Source organism: Neolamprologus brichardi, chromosome 23, assembly GCF_056152115.1.
Source record: "Neolamprologus brichardi isolate AB-2024 chromosome 23, ASM5615211v1, whole genome shotgun sequence".
Taxonomy (NCBI): domain Eukaryota; kingdom Metazoa; phylum Chordata; class Actinopteri; order Cichliformes; family Cichlidae; genus Neolamprologus; species Neolamprologus brichardi.
Genome location: NC_142125.1, coordinates 31,488,174 through 31,505,410, shown reverse-complemented (window position 1 = coordinate 31,505,410; position 17,237 = coordinate 31,488,174). Strand labels below are relative to the sequence as shown.

At 51.2% G+C, this 17,237-nt stretch overlaps 1 protein-coding gene across 1 annotated transcript; it reads right to left on the bottom strand.

Moving 5' to 3' along the window:
- Nucleotides 1–1,697: 1,697 nt before the first annotated feature.
- LOC148096262 (uncharacterized) lies at nt 1,698–4,336 on the bottom strand. The gene is made up of 4 exons (XM_087836542.1): nt 3,402–4,336; nt 2,504–3,359; nt 2,043–2,464; nt 1,698–1,907 (listed from the first exon to the last, which is right to left on the bottom strand). The coding sequence occupies exons 1-4, from the start codon at nt 4,071–4,073 to the stop codon at nt 1,698–1,700; spliced, it is 2,160 nt and encodes a 719-aa protein (XP_087692668.1). The 5' UTR covers nt 4,074–4,336.
- Between the last annotated feature and the right edge of the window lie 12,901 nt (nt 4,337–17,237).

Sequence of the window (17,237 nt, the reverse complement as noted above, 5' to 3'; positions counted from 1 at the left end):
AAACGAAATTGTGTCTGTCCTGTGGGACCCAACCTGAGAGTTTTCTACTCAAAAGTTTCCATGGCAAAGGAGGTGGCATTTGTTTGCTTGCTTGCTTTCTCTCTGTGACTTTATGATCCCAGAGGCAAACACACTGATGTGAGGTAGACACAAAGAGAATATCCTATAAATAAAGAGCAGGCTGTTGATGAGAGAGGCTGTCTGACATTCAACAGGTGTTTCCTGCTTTGACATAAAAGACCAGAGATAGAAAGAGAGAGCAGGGACTAAAACACCTACCTCCTTTCCTTCTGTCACTAATTTCCCTTTTCCTCCCCCTTATTCACTGAAATTCAGTAAAATATAACCAGGGTAAATGAATGTCCTGACAGTCTCAATCTAATGATAACAAAGCTGCATGTTCATAGCTCCTAACCTCACACGTTACTTTATACTACGGCTGACGTTTAGCTAGCGCTGACTGGGAGAAAGGCCAAAAGAAGAGAAGCCAGCAGGAGATTATTACAAGCAGCTGAGCTCAACCCAATAACATTCATCCAAACTACTTTCGCTTGCTATCCTAAGTTGTGTGGCAGGTCTGCTTCATTTCTCACATGTTGTATTTTCAGGTTATTTTCATTTCTTCAGTGCTCAACAAGGCAAAGGTGCACTATTTTCACAATTCTTCAGCATGCTTTATTGACTTGGGTCAGGGTGACCAGACAACTGCCGCTTACAAGATATTATTACACTATAAACCAAGGGGATGGTTCTGTGGGAAAAACCCAATAAATCTGCAGTTTCTTAAATAATAAAACCAGTCAACCTAGCACCAGCAAGGATACATCTTTAAAGTCACTAAAATCACCTAATTTCCTCATCCTGCCAGTTTGCAGTAAGCAGGTCAGCCTGACCATGTCTACATGCCTAAAAGCTTTAATGCACTAATGAGCTGCTGCCATGTGATTGGCTAATTAGATAAAGATAAGATACCAATAATGAGTCATAACAGGTGTACTTTGGACAAGAGCTTGTCACGGCTGGCGGGGTGAGCCGTGTGGTGTGGAGGAAACGGAGGACCCAAAATGCAGACAGCCGATATGATGATAAGAGTGAGGGTTTAATTTACAGTGTACAAATAACAGAACTGAGGGCAGGACAGAACATAAACCTAAACTGGGTGAGCTAAATAACAAACCGGATCATACAAATGGGGTGGGAGGCAGAGAGACACAGACGAGGAACAGACACCATGAAACACAGACGAGCCGACAACGAACACAGACCGACACCCACTATAAATACACACACTAGGTAATCAGGAAATGGCACACAGGAGGGGACACAGCTGGAACTAATGGACATAACGAGACACAACCCTACAAAGTAAAACAGGAAACACACAGACTGTTTTACATAACAACACGGGGACATGAACAGAGCACCGAGGGAGACGCAGGTAGGGAAGATAAACACAACCAAACACCAACAATCAATACAAGATCAGAAATAAACTAGAAAGTGATAATCATCAACTGAAAGCGCTGGGTCACCGACCCAGGACCATGACAGTACCCCCCCTCCAAGGGCTGGCTCCAGACAGCCCAAAACAAAAACAGACGACCAACCCAGGGCGGGCGGCGGGGGGTCCAGGACGGAGGGACCACAACCAAACAAAAAACAAGCTCCAGTGGGCCAAACGAATTGTCCAAAACACATCACACACTGGAGTTCCCGAACAGGGTCCCAAAATAAAGTTCAGGAGGCCGGCCCGGAGGCTGACAACTCAGGTCCAAAAGCCGACCGCGCGGGAGGCAGCGGCGGCGAAGTGGAAACAGTTCAGGCGGCCGACCGTGCGGACAGCAACGGCGGCGACGGGGAAACAGTTCAGGCGGCCGACCGTGCGGACAGCAACGGCGGGGAAACAGTTCAGGCGGCCGACCGTGCGGACATCAACGGCGGCGAAACAGGTCAGGCGGCCGACCGTGCACACGGCAGCGGCGGCGACGGGGAAACAGTTCAGGCGGCCGACCGTGCAGACAGCAACGGCGGCGGCGACACAAGTCCGGAGGCCGGCCGCGCGGAAGGTAGCGGCGGCGTTTGGGAGGACGTCCATATCGACGATGACGCCCAACAAGCGGCCTGGCAGATGACCGCCGATGTCGAGGCGGCAGTTTGGGACCTGAAGGTCGTGTGGCCCCTGCAGCACCAGACGAGGCGGAAGCTGAGGCTGGACCAGGCGAGGCGGAAGCAGAGGCTGGACCAGGCGAGGCGGAAGCAGAGGCTGGACCAGGCGAGGCGGAAGCAGAGGCTGGACCAGGCGAGGCGGAAGCAGAGGCTGGACCAGGCGAGGCGGAAGCAGAGGCTGGACCAGGCGAGGCGGAAGCAGAGGCTGGACCAGGCGACGATGAAGCCGGAGCTGGACCAGGCGACGACGTGGATGAAGCCGGAGCTGGACCAGGCGACGGCGTGGATGAAGCCGGAGCTGGACCAGGCGACGGCGTAGATGAAGCCGGAGCTGGACCAGGCGACGGCGTGGATGAAGCCGGAGCTGGACCAGGCGACGGCGTGGGTGAAGACACGGAGGCTGCAGCTGGCGAGGATGAAGACACGGAGGCTGCAGCTGGCGAGGATGAAGACACGGAGGCTGCCGGCGGTGTGGATGAAGCTGCTGTTGCTGCCGGCGGCGTGGATGGAGCGGCAGCCGGCGAGGATGATGAGGCTGCAGCTGGCGGCTGGACGGGCTCCTCGGGCCCTCCAGCTGACGAGGCAGAAGACTGGACGGGCTCCTCGGGCCCTCCAGCGGACGAGACAGGAGGCTGGACGGGCTCCTCGGGCCCTCCAGCGGACGAGACAGGAGGCTGGACGGGATCCTCGGGCCCCCCAGCGAAAACAGTCTCAGAACCAGTGGGCACTGGAGCCCCTGGCACACACAGAACAGAACCAGCAGGCGCGGGGACCTCTGGCAGGGACGGATCAGAACCAGCAGGCGCGGGGACCTCTGGCAGGAACGGATCAGAACCAGCAGGCGCACGGGCCTCTGGCAGGAACAGATCAGAACCAGCAGGCACGGTGGCCTCTGGCAAACACAAAGCTGACTGCAGCTGCACCGAGCATTGACTCAGCTCAGGCAGCGACAGCCGGGTGCAGTCCTCAGCTGGCTTCTTTACCTCCAGGGGTCCAGAGTCTGCTGGGGGCTGAAACCCAGCCTCTGGGGAGGCCCTGGAGTGCGTCTCAGTCTCAGAACTGGCCAGCTCTTGAGGAACGTTTTCATGGTTGTTAGGTTTGTCTCTCTGCTTGGAGTAAGAAGTTGTTGAACTGTCCTTTATGGGTTGAACTGTTATGGCTTGCTGTACCAGAGGAGTTGGTGAAGATGATGGCTGAATTGGTGGCTGAGCTGATGAGTCTATGACCAACTGAGCTATTGACTGGGCTATGGGTCGTGAGGCTGGATGTGACGGAGGTGACGACTGAGCGGCTAACTGAGCTGGTGGCTGCTGTGCAGCTAACTGAGCTTCAGGCTGGGCAGCCAACTGAGCTTCAGGAAACACAATCTTATTAACGACAGTTGCAGGCGAGCCAGGGAAAACACCATTATCCTCACTGGCAGCACAGAAAACGGCCCCAGAATAAACAGTCCTTAAATTTGAAAGCTCGTGATTATTGTCTTTTCCACTCACCACAGCCTGCAGTGCTATAGTCCTAACATCCAGCTGTGGGGTGACGCGCCGACGGCGCGATCGTCGCCTCCTCCCTGCGGACGGCTCCGGCGGGCCGAGCAAAGGCTCCGGCGGGCCGGGCAAAGGCTCCGGCGGGAGAAGCTGACGTGGCTGTTCCGGGGCGGCCGTAGTCCGCTGCTGCTGGACAAAGTCTGTGGATTCCCGGGCTTGCACCACCTCCCGGGCTTTATGCAGGTTGCGAATTAAGTCCGAAAGTCCCTCGAACTGGCAGAGGTAGGAATTCCCTTCCAGGATTGCCTCGATGGCTTTTAACCCCACCACTTTCGCACTTGCGTTGGTGGTGTGGGTTACCCAGTCCATCAGGCGTTGGATGCGTGCGAGGTCGCTCTCCCCAGACAAAGCTGCTGGATCCATCTTGTGGTCGGCTCGTACTGTCACGGCTGGCGGGGTGAGCCGTGTGGTGTGGAGGAAACGGAGGACCCAAAATGCAGACAGCCGATATGATGATAAGAGTGAGGGTTTAATTTACAGTGTACAAATAACAGAACTGAGGGCAGGACAGAACATAAACCTAAACTGGGTGAGCTAAATAACAAACCGGATCATACAAATGGGGTGGGAGGCAGAGAGACACAGACGAGGAACAGACACCATGAAACACAGACGAGCCGACAACGAACACAGACTGACACCCACTATAAATACACACACTAGGTAATCAGGAAATGGCACACAGGAGGGGACACAGCTGGAACTAATGGACATAACGAGACACAACCCTACAAAGTAAAACAGGAAACACACAGACTGTTTTACATAACAACACGGGGACATGAACAGAGCACCGAGGGAGACGCAGGTAGGGAAGATAAACACAACCAAACACCAACAACCAATACAAGATCAGAAATAAACTAGAAAGTGATAATCATCAACTGAAAGCGCTGGGTCACCGACCCAGGACCATGACAGAGCTTTCACTGCATATTAACATTATAAAGTGACAGCTACAATGGTACACTGTTTTTCCATGAAAAATTAGATCTAGCCTTTGAGAATGTGCCCTTTTCTGTATGAACTGTAACAAGACCAATCAAGGACATTTTGGGAAATTTCGAGCTCCAATTGAAGAACAAAGCGATCAGTGCTGACTTTTTTTCCCCCTTGGCTCTTGAAGAGAGCGGTATTATATATGATGCTTGTGGGAATTCTCAGTTTCTGTAAAAATGCAATAAGGAAAGAGTTTGATATTACAGATCCAGTGAAATGACTGAAAGGTACTACAACAGGATGTTATTTATTCACAGAATGTTTAAAGAGTGATCGACGCTGTTGCAATAAGGACAATACTTCTTGTAATGTTTGGCTGCTGCTGCTATTGGAGGGGCACCAGATTCTTGGAGCTCAGTGTTCAACAGTATCGTGGTTGTCTTACCGGTGAACTTCCTCCTTTCCTCTCCTCTCGGAAACGCTGCTCTCTTTGAGCTGAACTGTGTCGTGCCGACTTGCCAGTCAGTGTAGAAATGGGAATGTTTTGACGATGAATATATCGACGGAAGGTGGACCTCAACCTTGACACGTGGGACCCACATTCCAGCTCCACAATTCCTTTCCTTCCTAATTGTGCAAGCATGCTGACCAGGGAGCGTACCTTTAGTGCAAACATCCTGAAGGTCTTGGTATCCCCTGACATAACAGGTGGCCCGTCCATTAACTCTGCAATACGCTGGAGTGCCAGTTGATGCGGCTGTCCATACTCCTGGTTGAGGGCATCCATTGTGTTGGTGTAAGGGTGCCTAGAATGGCTATAGGAGTCAGCAATAAGCAGGGCCTCCTCCAGCTTAAGATGATCTGGAACTTGAACCGTTCTGTTGCGTCTGCTGGGAGGATATTTTCCAATGTGATCCTCAGCATTGCAAACTCTCGTGGGTTTGGGTGTACAAAATCTGGGATTGTAGGTGCTGGCCCCCTAGCGCTCCTGACCCCTACAGGGCTCGGCTGTCGGGATCTAGAGAACAAATAGTACTCCGAGTGCATGGATCTTGGAGGGGGCTGGTAATGGGACCCATCATCACGATGGGGGACATCCCAACCTCCAGCTGGTGGCTCTGGGAAACGGTAATAATCCCTGTCCAAACTGCGAGGGTGACACAATGATGCTGCATGCTGTTTTCTCTCTGACAAGGTGAAACCCTCAGGTGAGTAATCACAACTTCTACGCCGAGAGTGCTGGGTGTCCGATACTGATGCTGCCATCCTCTCCAAGGGACAGTGTTGGGAAGGTTACTTTTAAAATGTATTCCATTACAGAATACAGAATACATGCCCCAAAATGTATTCTGTAACGTATTCCGTTACGTTACTTAATGAGAGTAACGTATTCTAAATACTTTGGATTACTTAATATATTATCATGCTGTTTACAACTACATGAATGTACTATTGCTGTGATTTATTACTGTAACTGAAGGTCCGCGGCTCCGAAACGTAGTAAAGGGACCTCTGGCTAATACGGTGGGTTCTGTGTCGGGCTCGTAGCCGAAAACTAGCTTTACTTTGTTGTCTGGGTCAACTTTGCTAGCGAGAGACAGAGAGAGGCGCTGAAAGGCTGCTCCAGCGGAACTTATTGTTTTTGGAGGAAAACACGAACACGGTGTACAGTCGAGTCTTAATAGCTTACTTACAGCTGGGCTCGTCAGGCTCTCTTCTTGGCTGCAGTGGTTATTATTATATTTACATGCTTCCAGCTCCCATTTTTGCTCGATGACAGCTCGTACTTTTCCTTTTCCTCCCTCCCTCGCTCACAGACACATAACGGGTATGGCAGTCCATTCTCCCTGCAGCACGGACTACACTGCCTATGATGCTACATTCTTTAGAGCTATACCGGTAGCATTCTGCCTATTAGCTTAGCACAACAACAACAACAGGCGCTCTCTCACCCAGGAAACACGCAGAGAGAGAGAGCGTCACCCTGTAACCATGGCAACCGTAACGCTGCCACCTAGAACAACAGAACGTAGCTGTCAAACAAAACCCAAACAGTCCTGACCCGCCACAATATGAAACAGGGAAGTACCGCCGTGTAATCCATTTATTTCAACAAAGTAACTGTATTCTAAATACCACCTTTTTAAACGGTAACTGTAACGGAATACAGTTACTCATATTTTGTATTTTAAATACGTAACGGCGGTACATGTATTCCGTTACTCCCCAACACTGCCAAGGGACGGGTAAGGTGTCTGGGGCGAACAGCGTACCATTCGGGAGAATGCCGACGTGTTGCTGTATGTTCTAAAGCAGGGGTGTCGAACTCCAGGCCTCGAGGGCCGGTGTCCTGCAGGTTTCAGATCTCACCCTGGGTCAACACACCTGAATCACATGATGAGCTCATTACCAGGCCTCTGGAGAACTTCAAGACATGTTGAGGAGGTCATTTAGCCATTTAAATCCACAAGGACACACAAAAAACCTGCAGGACACCGGCCCTCGAGGCCTGGAGTTCAACACCTGTTTTCTAAAGGGTGCTGACAACCTGAATCTGGCTGTCTAACAGGTTCCCGCAGAGCCCCCTCATATGGCATTGTCATATCAAGTCCTGGGAGAATGTGTCCCTTAACTCCTCGGATTGAAGCTGCGTGCAGTTTCTTGCCACCATCAGACTCCGCTCCACTGTGATGGCCCGGACTGCCAGGCCGGTCCAGCTTATCAGACTGGTCCTTCTGCTCTAACTGTTGAGGAGGTCGTGTGTCATATGCACTCTGCAACTGAGTAATAACACTGCTGAGATGGCTGAGTTGCTCACGTAACTGCTCGGTCTCATTTGTAGCCTGGGGGTGAAGCTGGCCCATTCTCTGGTCACTTTTTTTTAGCCAGCTCTGCATTCTGCAGTCGCAACTGGTCCAATGCCTCCAGCAAGGCTTCCTGCTCGCTTCTCAATCTTTTATTCTCCTGCTGCAACATTTCGGTGTCCTCTTCCCATCGATCTCTGATGTCCCATCCAGACTGGAAACTATCCTGAGTGACAGGAGATTCAGATCAAGGAGATCCATCCTCTCAGACGTGGCGGGGGAGTGTGAGCTGTGAAGATCTACTCCGGGGGAGATAGTCACTTAAGTCATATCCTTAAGGGCAGGAAGAGCCGGGTGTCTCCTGGCGCGCTGTTCTTCCATGCTTTTATTACAGGGATCACTCCGGCTCGAAGGACCACTTGTTATAGCGGACGCCCTGGACCACTATCTCTTAAACGTGATTCGGTACTGTTCCCTGGTAATAACGTCCGGTCAGAGACGGGGAATGATGTCAGAGTGGAAGACCTTTATTTGCCACGAGCCCACATCGAACACACACTCTCGCTGGCAAGTAAGGATGTGGTTCTATGAATGCATACTTGCCCACCTTAGTCCGATTCAACTCCAGTTCACAACTTGCCTGCAGCAGCGCTACTCTCTGACTACACTTTTAATTGCCACAGCAAGGAGAGGTGAGGTGAGGGTGAGGACTCTGATTGGCTGTTGGCCTCTGGGGGAATCATGCTCCTCCCATGTAGGTAACGCATGCCCTGCCCGGAGGACTTTTTAGAATACAAATATCCTGCATTGTGGGAAATTCCAGCAGCAAAGTGATGGAGATTGAGTTTTTGGGAATGTTGCCTGAAAAGTGATAAAATATTAGCATTTTTATTATGGCTCATTCATATTTTCAGTACATAAGTGTAACATCTACTTTTGCCAGTAGCAATTCATAAAAACATAAAAACTAATATTGATCAGAATTGAGTTCAGCTTATTGGTGTGGCCCTCCATAACAGTCCCAATTTATCATGTGGACCTTGGGAAAATAAGTGCCCACTCCTGTTGTAGACGATAGATTAAGGGAGTACAAGAAGTTTTTGAGCTTATGTTAAACACAGAAAGAGAATGCTAACTCTTTATTCTGAAGGTTTTGAACAATCATTGATTTCAAGCCCAGTCCAGTGATTCTGGGTGATTGGGAAATGATGAATAGAAAACAGTAAATGGTGCTGTTAGCCATATGATTGGATTATAGAAGACACCTGAAGACTGGAGTTGAGCCACTCATTTGGACTCCAGTTTAGCCCTGTATTTAAGAGAAAGTTGTGTCTTTTCCTTTAGAGATCACACAGCGGTGCCCTGTTGGATGCTCTCTCTCATGTGCATAAAGAAATAAAGAGGGCTGGTACAGCTCATTGTGTTTGCCGACTTTGTTAATTAAACTTCCACGACAATAGTGGCGCTGCGAGCAGGGTATCCCGCCTGGTCTCGCTGGACAACGGCTCCTGAGCGGCTGATCACCCCAAATAGAGCTGCGGACACCCTTGACAAACTAGAAGGGCAGCAATTTTCAGATGGGTAAGCTGTAGTCAACCTATATATAAATCATGAGAGTTTTCTGGCTGGCTTAGAGGAGGTGAGCAGGTTGCAGACCTTTGTGATAGTTCATGAAGGACCTTCTGGGCTTAATGTGGGATGAAATCCATGATAATGAGATGACGAGAAAAAAGAGAGAATGGTTTTCCCAAATAGGGGTTCACTCAGTGTGAACCAGTTAAGAAAGCTATCGTGGTGGGGGGGTTTATGTGTCCCAGGGATCCCAGGGGCTATGTTGTCTGGGGGCTTTTGCCCCCTGGGTCTCCCATGGCAAATTGGTCGTGGGTGAGGGACCAGACAAAGAGTGATTCAGCAGACCCTTATGAAGAGAACATCGAGGGAACAGTTTACCCTGCCCGGGATAGGGTTACCGGGGCCCCGCCCTGGAGCCAGGCCCGGGGAGGGTGCCCGAGGGCGAGCGTCTGGTGGCCGGGCCTTAGTCCATGGGGCCCGGCCGGGCACAGCCTGAAGAGGAGACATTGCCCCATCCTCCCGCAGGCCCACCACTCGCAGGAAGCGCCAAAGGGACATGGACATAGACATGGAATGTCACCTCTCTGGTGGGGAAGGAGCCTGAGTTAGTGCGTGAGGTTGAGAGGTACCGGCTAGATATAGTCGGGCTCACCTCTACGCATGGCTTGGGCTCTGGAACCAGTCTCCTGGAGAGGGGCTGCACTCTGTCTCAGTCTGGAGTTGCCCCTGGTGAGAGGCGGCGGGCTGGGGTGGGTATTCTATCCCCTCGGCTTGCTGCCAGTACGTTGGGGTTTTTCCCGGTGGATGAGAGGGTTTGTTCCCTGCGCCTTAGGGTCGGGGAACAGGTCCTGACTGTCATCTGCGCTTATGCGCCGAGTGGCAGTTCAGAGTACCCAGCCTTCTTAGAGTCCCTGGGGGGTGCTGGAAGGTGCTCCACCTGGAAACTCTGTTGTCCTGCTGGGAGACTTCAATGCTCCCGTGGGTAACGACAGCGAGACCTGGAGGGGCGTGATTGGGAGGTACGGCCTCCCTGATCTGAACCCGAGAGGTGTTTTGTTATTGGACTTCTGTGCAAATCACAGTTGCGACCAGACCTGCGACCATATGTTCTGGACACTCGGGTAAAGAGAGGGGCTGAGCTGTCAACTGATCACCACCTGGTGGTGAGTTGGATCAGGTGGCGGGAGAGGACGCTGGACAGACCCGGTGCACCTAAACGCGTAGTGAGGGTGTGCTGGGAACGTCTAGCAGAGGCCCCAGTCCGCGAGATCTTCAACGCACACCTCTGGCCGAGCTTTAGCAGCATTCCGAGGGAGACTGGGGACATTGAGTCCGAATGGACCATGTTCAGCGTTTCCATTGCCGAAGCTGCTGCATTGAGCTGCGGCCACAAGGTGGTTGGTGCCTGCCGTGGTGGTAATCCTCGAACCAAATGGTGGACACCAGAGGTGAAAGGAGCCACCAGGCTGAAGAAGGAGTCCTATCAGGCTTGGTTAGCCTGTGGGACTCCGGAGGCAGCCGACAGGTATCGACAGGCCAAGCGGAATGCGGCTCGGGCAGTGGCTGAAGCAAAAACTTCGGTGTGGGAGCAGTTTGGAGAGGCCATGGAAAATGACTTTCGGACTGCCTCGAAGAGATTCTGGCAAACCGTCAGGCGTCTCAGGAGGGGAAAGCGGTGCTCTACCTGCACTGTGTATAGTGCTCGCGGAGCACTGCTGACGTCGACTGAGAAAATTGTCAGGCGGTGGAAGGAATACTTCGAGGACCTCCTTAATCCCACTGACACGTCTTCCGAGGAGGAAGCAGAGTCTGTGAATGAGGGGAATGACCCGCCAATTTCCGGGAGCAAGGTCACTGAGGCAGTTAAACAACTCCTTGGTGGCAGAGCCCATGGTGTTGATGAGGTCCGCCCCGAGTTCCTGAAGGCTCTGGATGTTGTAGGGCTGTCCTGGTTGACACGCCTCTACAATGTTGCGTGGAGATCAGGGGCAGTATCCCTGGACTGGCAGACCGGGGTGGTGGTCCCCATCTTTAAGAAGGGAGACCGGAGGGTGTGTTCCAACTACAGGGGGATCACACTCCTCAGCCTCCCTGGGAAAGTCTATGCCAGGGTGCTGGAAAGGAGAGTTCATCCGCTAGTCGAACCTCGGATACTGGAGGAACAATGCGGTTTTCGTGCTGGTCGCGGAACACTGGACCAGCTCTTTATCCTCTCAAGGATACTTGAGGGTGCATGGGAGTTTGCCCAACCAGTCTACATGTGTTTTGTGGACTTGGAGAAGGCATTCGACCGTGTCCCTCGGGGTGTCCTGTGGGAGGTGCTGGGGGAGTAGGGGGTGCCTGGCCCATTGCTACGGGCCATTTGATCCCTATACAACCATTGCAAGTGCCAGGTGGCGGAGGGCTTTCACTTTGGTGGCCTCAGAATCTCATCTCTGCTTTTTGCAGATGATGTGGTTCTGTTGGCTTCATCGGGTGAGGGCCTCCAGCTCGCACTGGAACGGTTCGCAGCCGAGTGTGAAGCAGCGGGAATGAGGATCAGCACCTCCAAATCTGAGGCCATGGTTCTCAGCCAGAATAGGGTGGAGTGCCCATGCCAGGTCGGGGATGAGTTCCTGCCCCAAGTGGAGGAGTTCAAGTATCTCGGGGTCTTGTTCGCGAGTGATGGGAGAAGGGAGCCGGAGATCGACAGACGGATTGGGGCTGCGGCTGCAGTGATGCGGACGCTGCACTGGTCCATCGTGGTGAAGAGGGAGCTGAGTGTAAAAGCGAAGCTCTCAATTTACCGGTCAATCTACGTCCCTACCCTCACCTATGGCCACGAGCTGTGGGTAGTGACCGAAAGAACGAGATCGCGGATACAAGCGGCAGAAATGAGCTTCCTCCAAAGGGTGGCTGGCCTGTCCCTTAGAGATAGGGTGAGAAGTTCGGCCATCCGGGAGGGGCTCAGAGTAGAGCCGCTGCTGCTCCACATCGAAAGGAGCCAGCTGAGGTGGTTCGGGCATCTGACAAGGATGCCTCCTGGACGCCTCCTGGGTGAGGTGTTCCGGGCATGTCCCACCGGGAGGAAGCCCCGGGGAAAACCCAGGACACGCTGGAGAGATTATATCTCTTGGCTGGCCTGGGAACGCCTTGGTGTTCCCCCGGATAAGCTGGAGGGGTTGGCTGGGGAGAGGGAGGTCTGGGCCTCTCTGCTTAGGCTGCTGCCCCCGCGACCCGGCCTCGGATAAAGCGGATGAAGATAGCTGGATGGATAAAAACCGACTGACTTCATTTTAGGGATAAAAAAAGAAAAGCTAAATAAAATGATTGTGTCTATGAGTGCACCAGTGCAAACACTGGGAAGAAATTCACATTCCAGGGATAAAACACTGCAACGAGGTGTTTAGGAAGCATCTAATAGCAAACAGTGCTGTGTGAATGCTAAAAATTTTGTGTATTCAGCAGGTGGAACCATGTCAGGTGACCCCGGACTCTCCAGATTAGAATAAATATGATGTGGAGGTAGTGACTCCTGAGTCTGACCAAGTAAGCATAAGTAACCAGTAAATGCCAGAAACAGTGTAAAATGTGTATAAAAGTGTGAAAATGTACTGTATTGAAACCAGTTTGCTAAAGCATATAGTTAGGGCCGGATCAGGTGACCCTGAATCTTCCCAAAGTTATGCTGCAATGGGTGTAAGCTGCTGAGGGATTCTCATGATGCATTGAGTATTTCTTCTTCAGTCACGTTTCTCACACAGTATCTGTTAACAGACCTCTCTGCACCTCATACTTGTTATTAATCTCTGTCTCTCTTTCACAGCATGTCTTTTATCCTGTCTTCCTTCTCTCACCTCAACCGGTCGCGGCAGATGGCTCCGCCCCTCCCTGAGCCTGGTTCTGCTGGAGGTTTCTTCCTGTTAAAAGGGAGTTTTTCCTTCCCACTGTCGCCAAAGTGCTGCTCATAGGGGGTCATATGAGCCAGGATTTAAACAGACTTAACCCACATTAAGTCTGTTTAACTTAAGAAACCCACCTTGACTTTACCTCCTAACACAGATTTACAGACCTGTAGAGAAGCTACTCCAGAGGAGAAGCCCTGATGAACTGGACATATGTGTGCTTAATAAACTGGCGAATTACAGCAGGATTTTCCTATCCTCGGTCAGAAGGCACAGGTGACTGATATGATGAAAGAGAGGGTCCACAGCAATGATAGTTTAGGTCCCTTTAATCCAAAACATCTCCAGGAGTGAATTTGTGTGAGTATATGTAAGTGTATGTGTGTGGTTTTATCATTCACGCACACGCACGACACATGTTCAGTACAACAGCCCAGCTCCACCAGCGCTATCACAGCGAACCAGCGCAAACACAAAACAAGGGATGGGAGGAATGTACCATCTTAGCAGTGATTAGAGGGGGTCTGTGGAACAGTCTATATACACAAATCACAGGGGTTTTATACAGCCGCCCCCTAATGTGTATAGCACATTAGTAAACATTAAAAACCCATGTGACTATAACTAAGGACATTCAGCTGACAGTTCAGGTAAAGTGATAAGTTTTGACACAGGCCGTTGGTATTTATGTTCCCCAATAGCGACTTCAGCTACTCGCACCTGTCCATCCGGGCTGGGAAACACCTGTGTTACCTGTCCTACGGGCCAGGAAGCCCGTGGGAGCTGATAGTCCACCACCATGACCGTCTGTCCCACTTTCAAAGGTGGAGTAGTCTGGTTCCACTTCTGGCGCGGCTGCAGTCCAGGCAGGTAGCGCTGAATGAACTGAGTCCAGAACTGATCCGCCATGACTTGGCTGTGACGCCATTTTCGCCTTCCAAGTTTTTCTCTGGTGCCATAAACTGCCTGGGGAAGGGAAGCATCACGCCGCCCCATGAGCAACATATTTGGCGTGATCGGATCAACATCTGCAATATCCGAGGAAACATATCCCAGTGGCTTAGAATTAAGTATACCCTCTACTTCAATAAGAACAGTAAGCAACAAATCCTCTGGCACCGCTTGACCTTTGAGAGCAACTTGAAGTGCAGATTTGACTGAACGGATCTCCCGTTCCCAGGCTCCCCCAAAATGTGGAGCATGCGGAGGGTTGAAGTGGAAAGTGATGCTCTGTTCACTGAGCTTCTCCTGCAGTCGTGGCTCCATCGCTTTGAATGCCTCCTGCAGCTCTCTGTCTCCTCCTCTGAAATTGGTGCCCTGATCACTCAGTATTTCAAAGGGTTTTCCTCTTCGAGCAATAAATCTGCGCAGAGCCATGAGAAAGGAGTCAGTGTCCATACCAGTGAGAAGGTCGAGGTGAATGCAGCGGGTCGTAAGGCATTTGAATATAATGCCCCACCGTTTCTCTTGTCTCCTGCCTATCTTTATAGTGAAAGGGCCAAAACAGTCAATTCCTGTGGACCAGAATGGCGGCTGATTTAATCGCAAGCGGGTAGCAGGAAGATCAGACATCTTAGGTGGAACAGGATTGGCTCTCCACTTCTTACACTCCAAACAGCGATACTGATGCTTCCTTATGGCCTGTCTGCCTCTTAAAATCCAATACCTGCGTCTCAATTCGGCAAAGACACGTTCTGGACCAGGATGCAGGAGACGTGTATCATAGTCTTTGATGATGAGCTGAGTAGTAGGGTGGTCTGGTGACAACACGATAGGATGCAGAGTGTCAGTATCCATCTGCTCTGCCCGCCGGAGACGTCCACCTACTCGTATGAGGCCAAGCTGACTGTCATATTCTGGAGAAAGGTTAATCAGTCTGCTGTCTTTCTGCACCTCTTTCCCAGATGTAAGTGTGTGTACTTCAACAGGGAAGCTATCTTGTTGTGCCTGTTTGAGAATTTGAACTTCTGTCTCTAGTCGTTGTGCTGCTGACATAGGAGGGGCAGCCGCCCCGTGAGAAGACAGGTAGGTAGCCTGCACCAAATCAGCCCAGGTGTTGTATGCAGGATCAGACTGTGCCAAATCTGTAGTAACATAGGCACAGAAAGCTGATTTCTTTAACTCAGTATTATCTTCAGTGTCTGTACTCACAGTAGGTCGTGCTGGCCACTGCTCGGATGCTTGTTTCAGGAAGGGGGGCCCATCCATCCACTGGCTAGGTTTTGACAGCTCACGTAGTGGTTTTCCCCGGGTGATGTCATCTGCTGGGTTCAAAGCCGAGGGGACATACCTCCAGCTGGCGGCCTCAGTCAGCTCCTGTATTTCAGCAATACGAGTACCTACAAACACTTTATATTGGCAGGACTCAGACTGAATCCAATTCAACACAGTGGTAGAATCGGTCCATAAAGTAGTCTCACTAATGGGCAGAGTGAGCTCACTGAGGAGGAGTCTGGACAGTTGTGCCCCAGCCAGTACAGCACACAACTCCAAACGGGGAATTGACAGTTTCTTGCGGGGGGCCACACGTGATCTGGCCATGATAAAGGCAGTGTGGACCTCATGTTCTGCTGATTTAAATCTCAAATATGCCACTGCTCCGTAAGCACTCTCTGAAGCATCACAGAAAACATGCAGCTGGAAAGTTCCCTCTTGGGTTGCTGGGGCTGTGTAGCATCTAGGCAGACAGATTTCTGGTAGATACTGTAGCTCACTCACCCACTCTTGCCACCGCTGGAGTAACTCGCCCTCGATGGGATCATCCCAGTTCCTGTCGTTCTGCCACAGACGTTGAACAATAACCTTGGCCCGGGTCGTGAAGGGGATGATGAAACCCAGTGGGTCGTATTGAGAGGCGAGGATGCTGTAGATGTTTCTCATGGTTGACTCCTGAGGAACCACTGTAGGCCGACATCTGTAGGCGATCTGGTCTGTGGAGCAGTGCCATGCCAAGCCTAAGGTTGGTTCTTGAGGATCTGGTTGATGTTCAGTCAACCACAGCTCGCAGGTAGGGGACTTCGCTTCAGTGGGGAGATGAGCAACGGCCTCTGGGTAGTTACTGGCCCACTGTCGGATTTCGAAACCACCAGTAGATAGCAACTCTCTGATGTTATCGACAAGTGGTCGTGCCTGCCAAACAAAGGGCAGAGATTGCAAACAGTTATCGACATAAAATGAGCGCAGCACTGAGTCTAGTACTTGTTCATTGCCATCTTTATGATCCTGCACGTGGCGCTGAAGGGCATATGTGGCACAACAGGGGCTGCATGTGGTTCCAAAGGGCAGGACACACCACTCATAAATGTCCGGACTCCGATCTCTTTCCATATCTCTCCACACGAATCTCAGCAGGGCCCGGTCATGTGGAAGAAGCCGCACCTGATGGAACATACCTCGTATATCCCCACTCACAGCAACAGGGTGCTCCCTAAATCTCAACAGGACACCTATTAAGGATGGACCGAGAGTTGGACCTGGTAGCAGCTGGTCGTTAAGGCAGTCTTGCCTGTATTGGAAGGAACAGTTGAAAACTATCCGGGGCTTATTGTTATGATGCACAATATGATGGGGAATGAACCAGGATTCATCTGTGCGGTTTGCCTCTTCAGGAGTGAGTTTTCTTACATAACCTGCTTGCTCCAGTTTGTGTATTTCGGCATTGTACACAGCCGCTAGATCAGGATCTTTAACCAGGCGCTTCTCTGTGGACCGAAGGAGAGCCATCACTGCTTCATGACCAGCTCGTAGTTTAGGGGAGTCTCTGCGGCGGAGCAGAGGAGTAGCATAACGAGCTATCCCATCTACCTGTACACGTTCTGTGGTTTTCTGCAGTAACTCCAGTGCCTCTTTGTCTTGTTTAGAGCGAGTTACCTCTTTCTCTGATCGAAAGGGGAGCACATCTAACTGCCACAGCTTCTCAACGTTTTGTCTTAGCGCTTGAGAGGGAGTTGGTAACAGGGATGTGTGCAGACATGAAGCTTCAGTAGGTAGATGTAGAAAGGTAGCCGGTCCCTGGATGGCCCAACCGAGGTTAGTGTTGACAGCAACAGGGCTGCCTAGTGGACCAACTTTGACAGGTGACAGAGGGGTGATGAGCTGGACATTATCTGAGCCTATAAGAAGCATAGGCTGCACATCCTTAAATGCTTGGATAGGAACGTCAGCCAGATGTGGATATCTCTGACGGAGTATGTCCACTGGACAGGATTGTTTTGCCAGATTAAGTTCTTTAGCAGTAAAAACACGTCTGATGTGATGTTTGATTTGGGGAGAGCTGGGTGCGCTTAGTTCGAAAGAAACAGATGCGCCTTGTAACTGTGACACCTCCT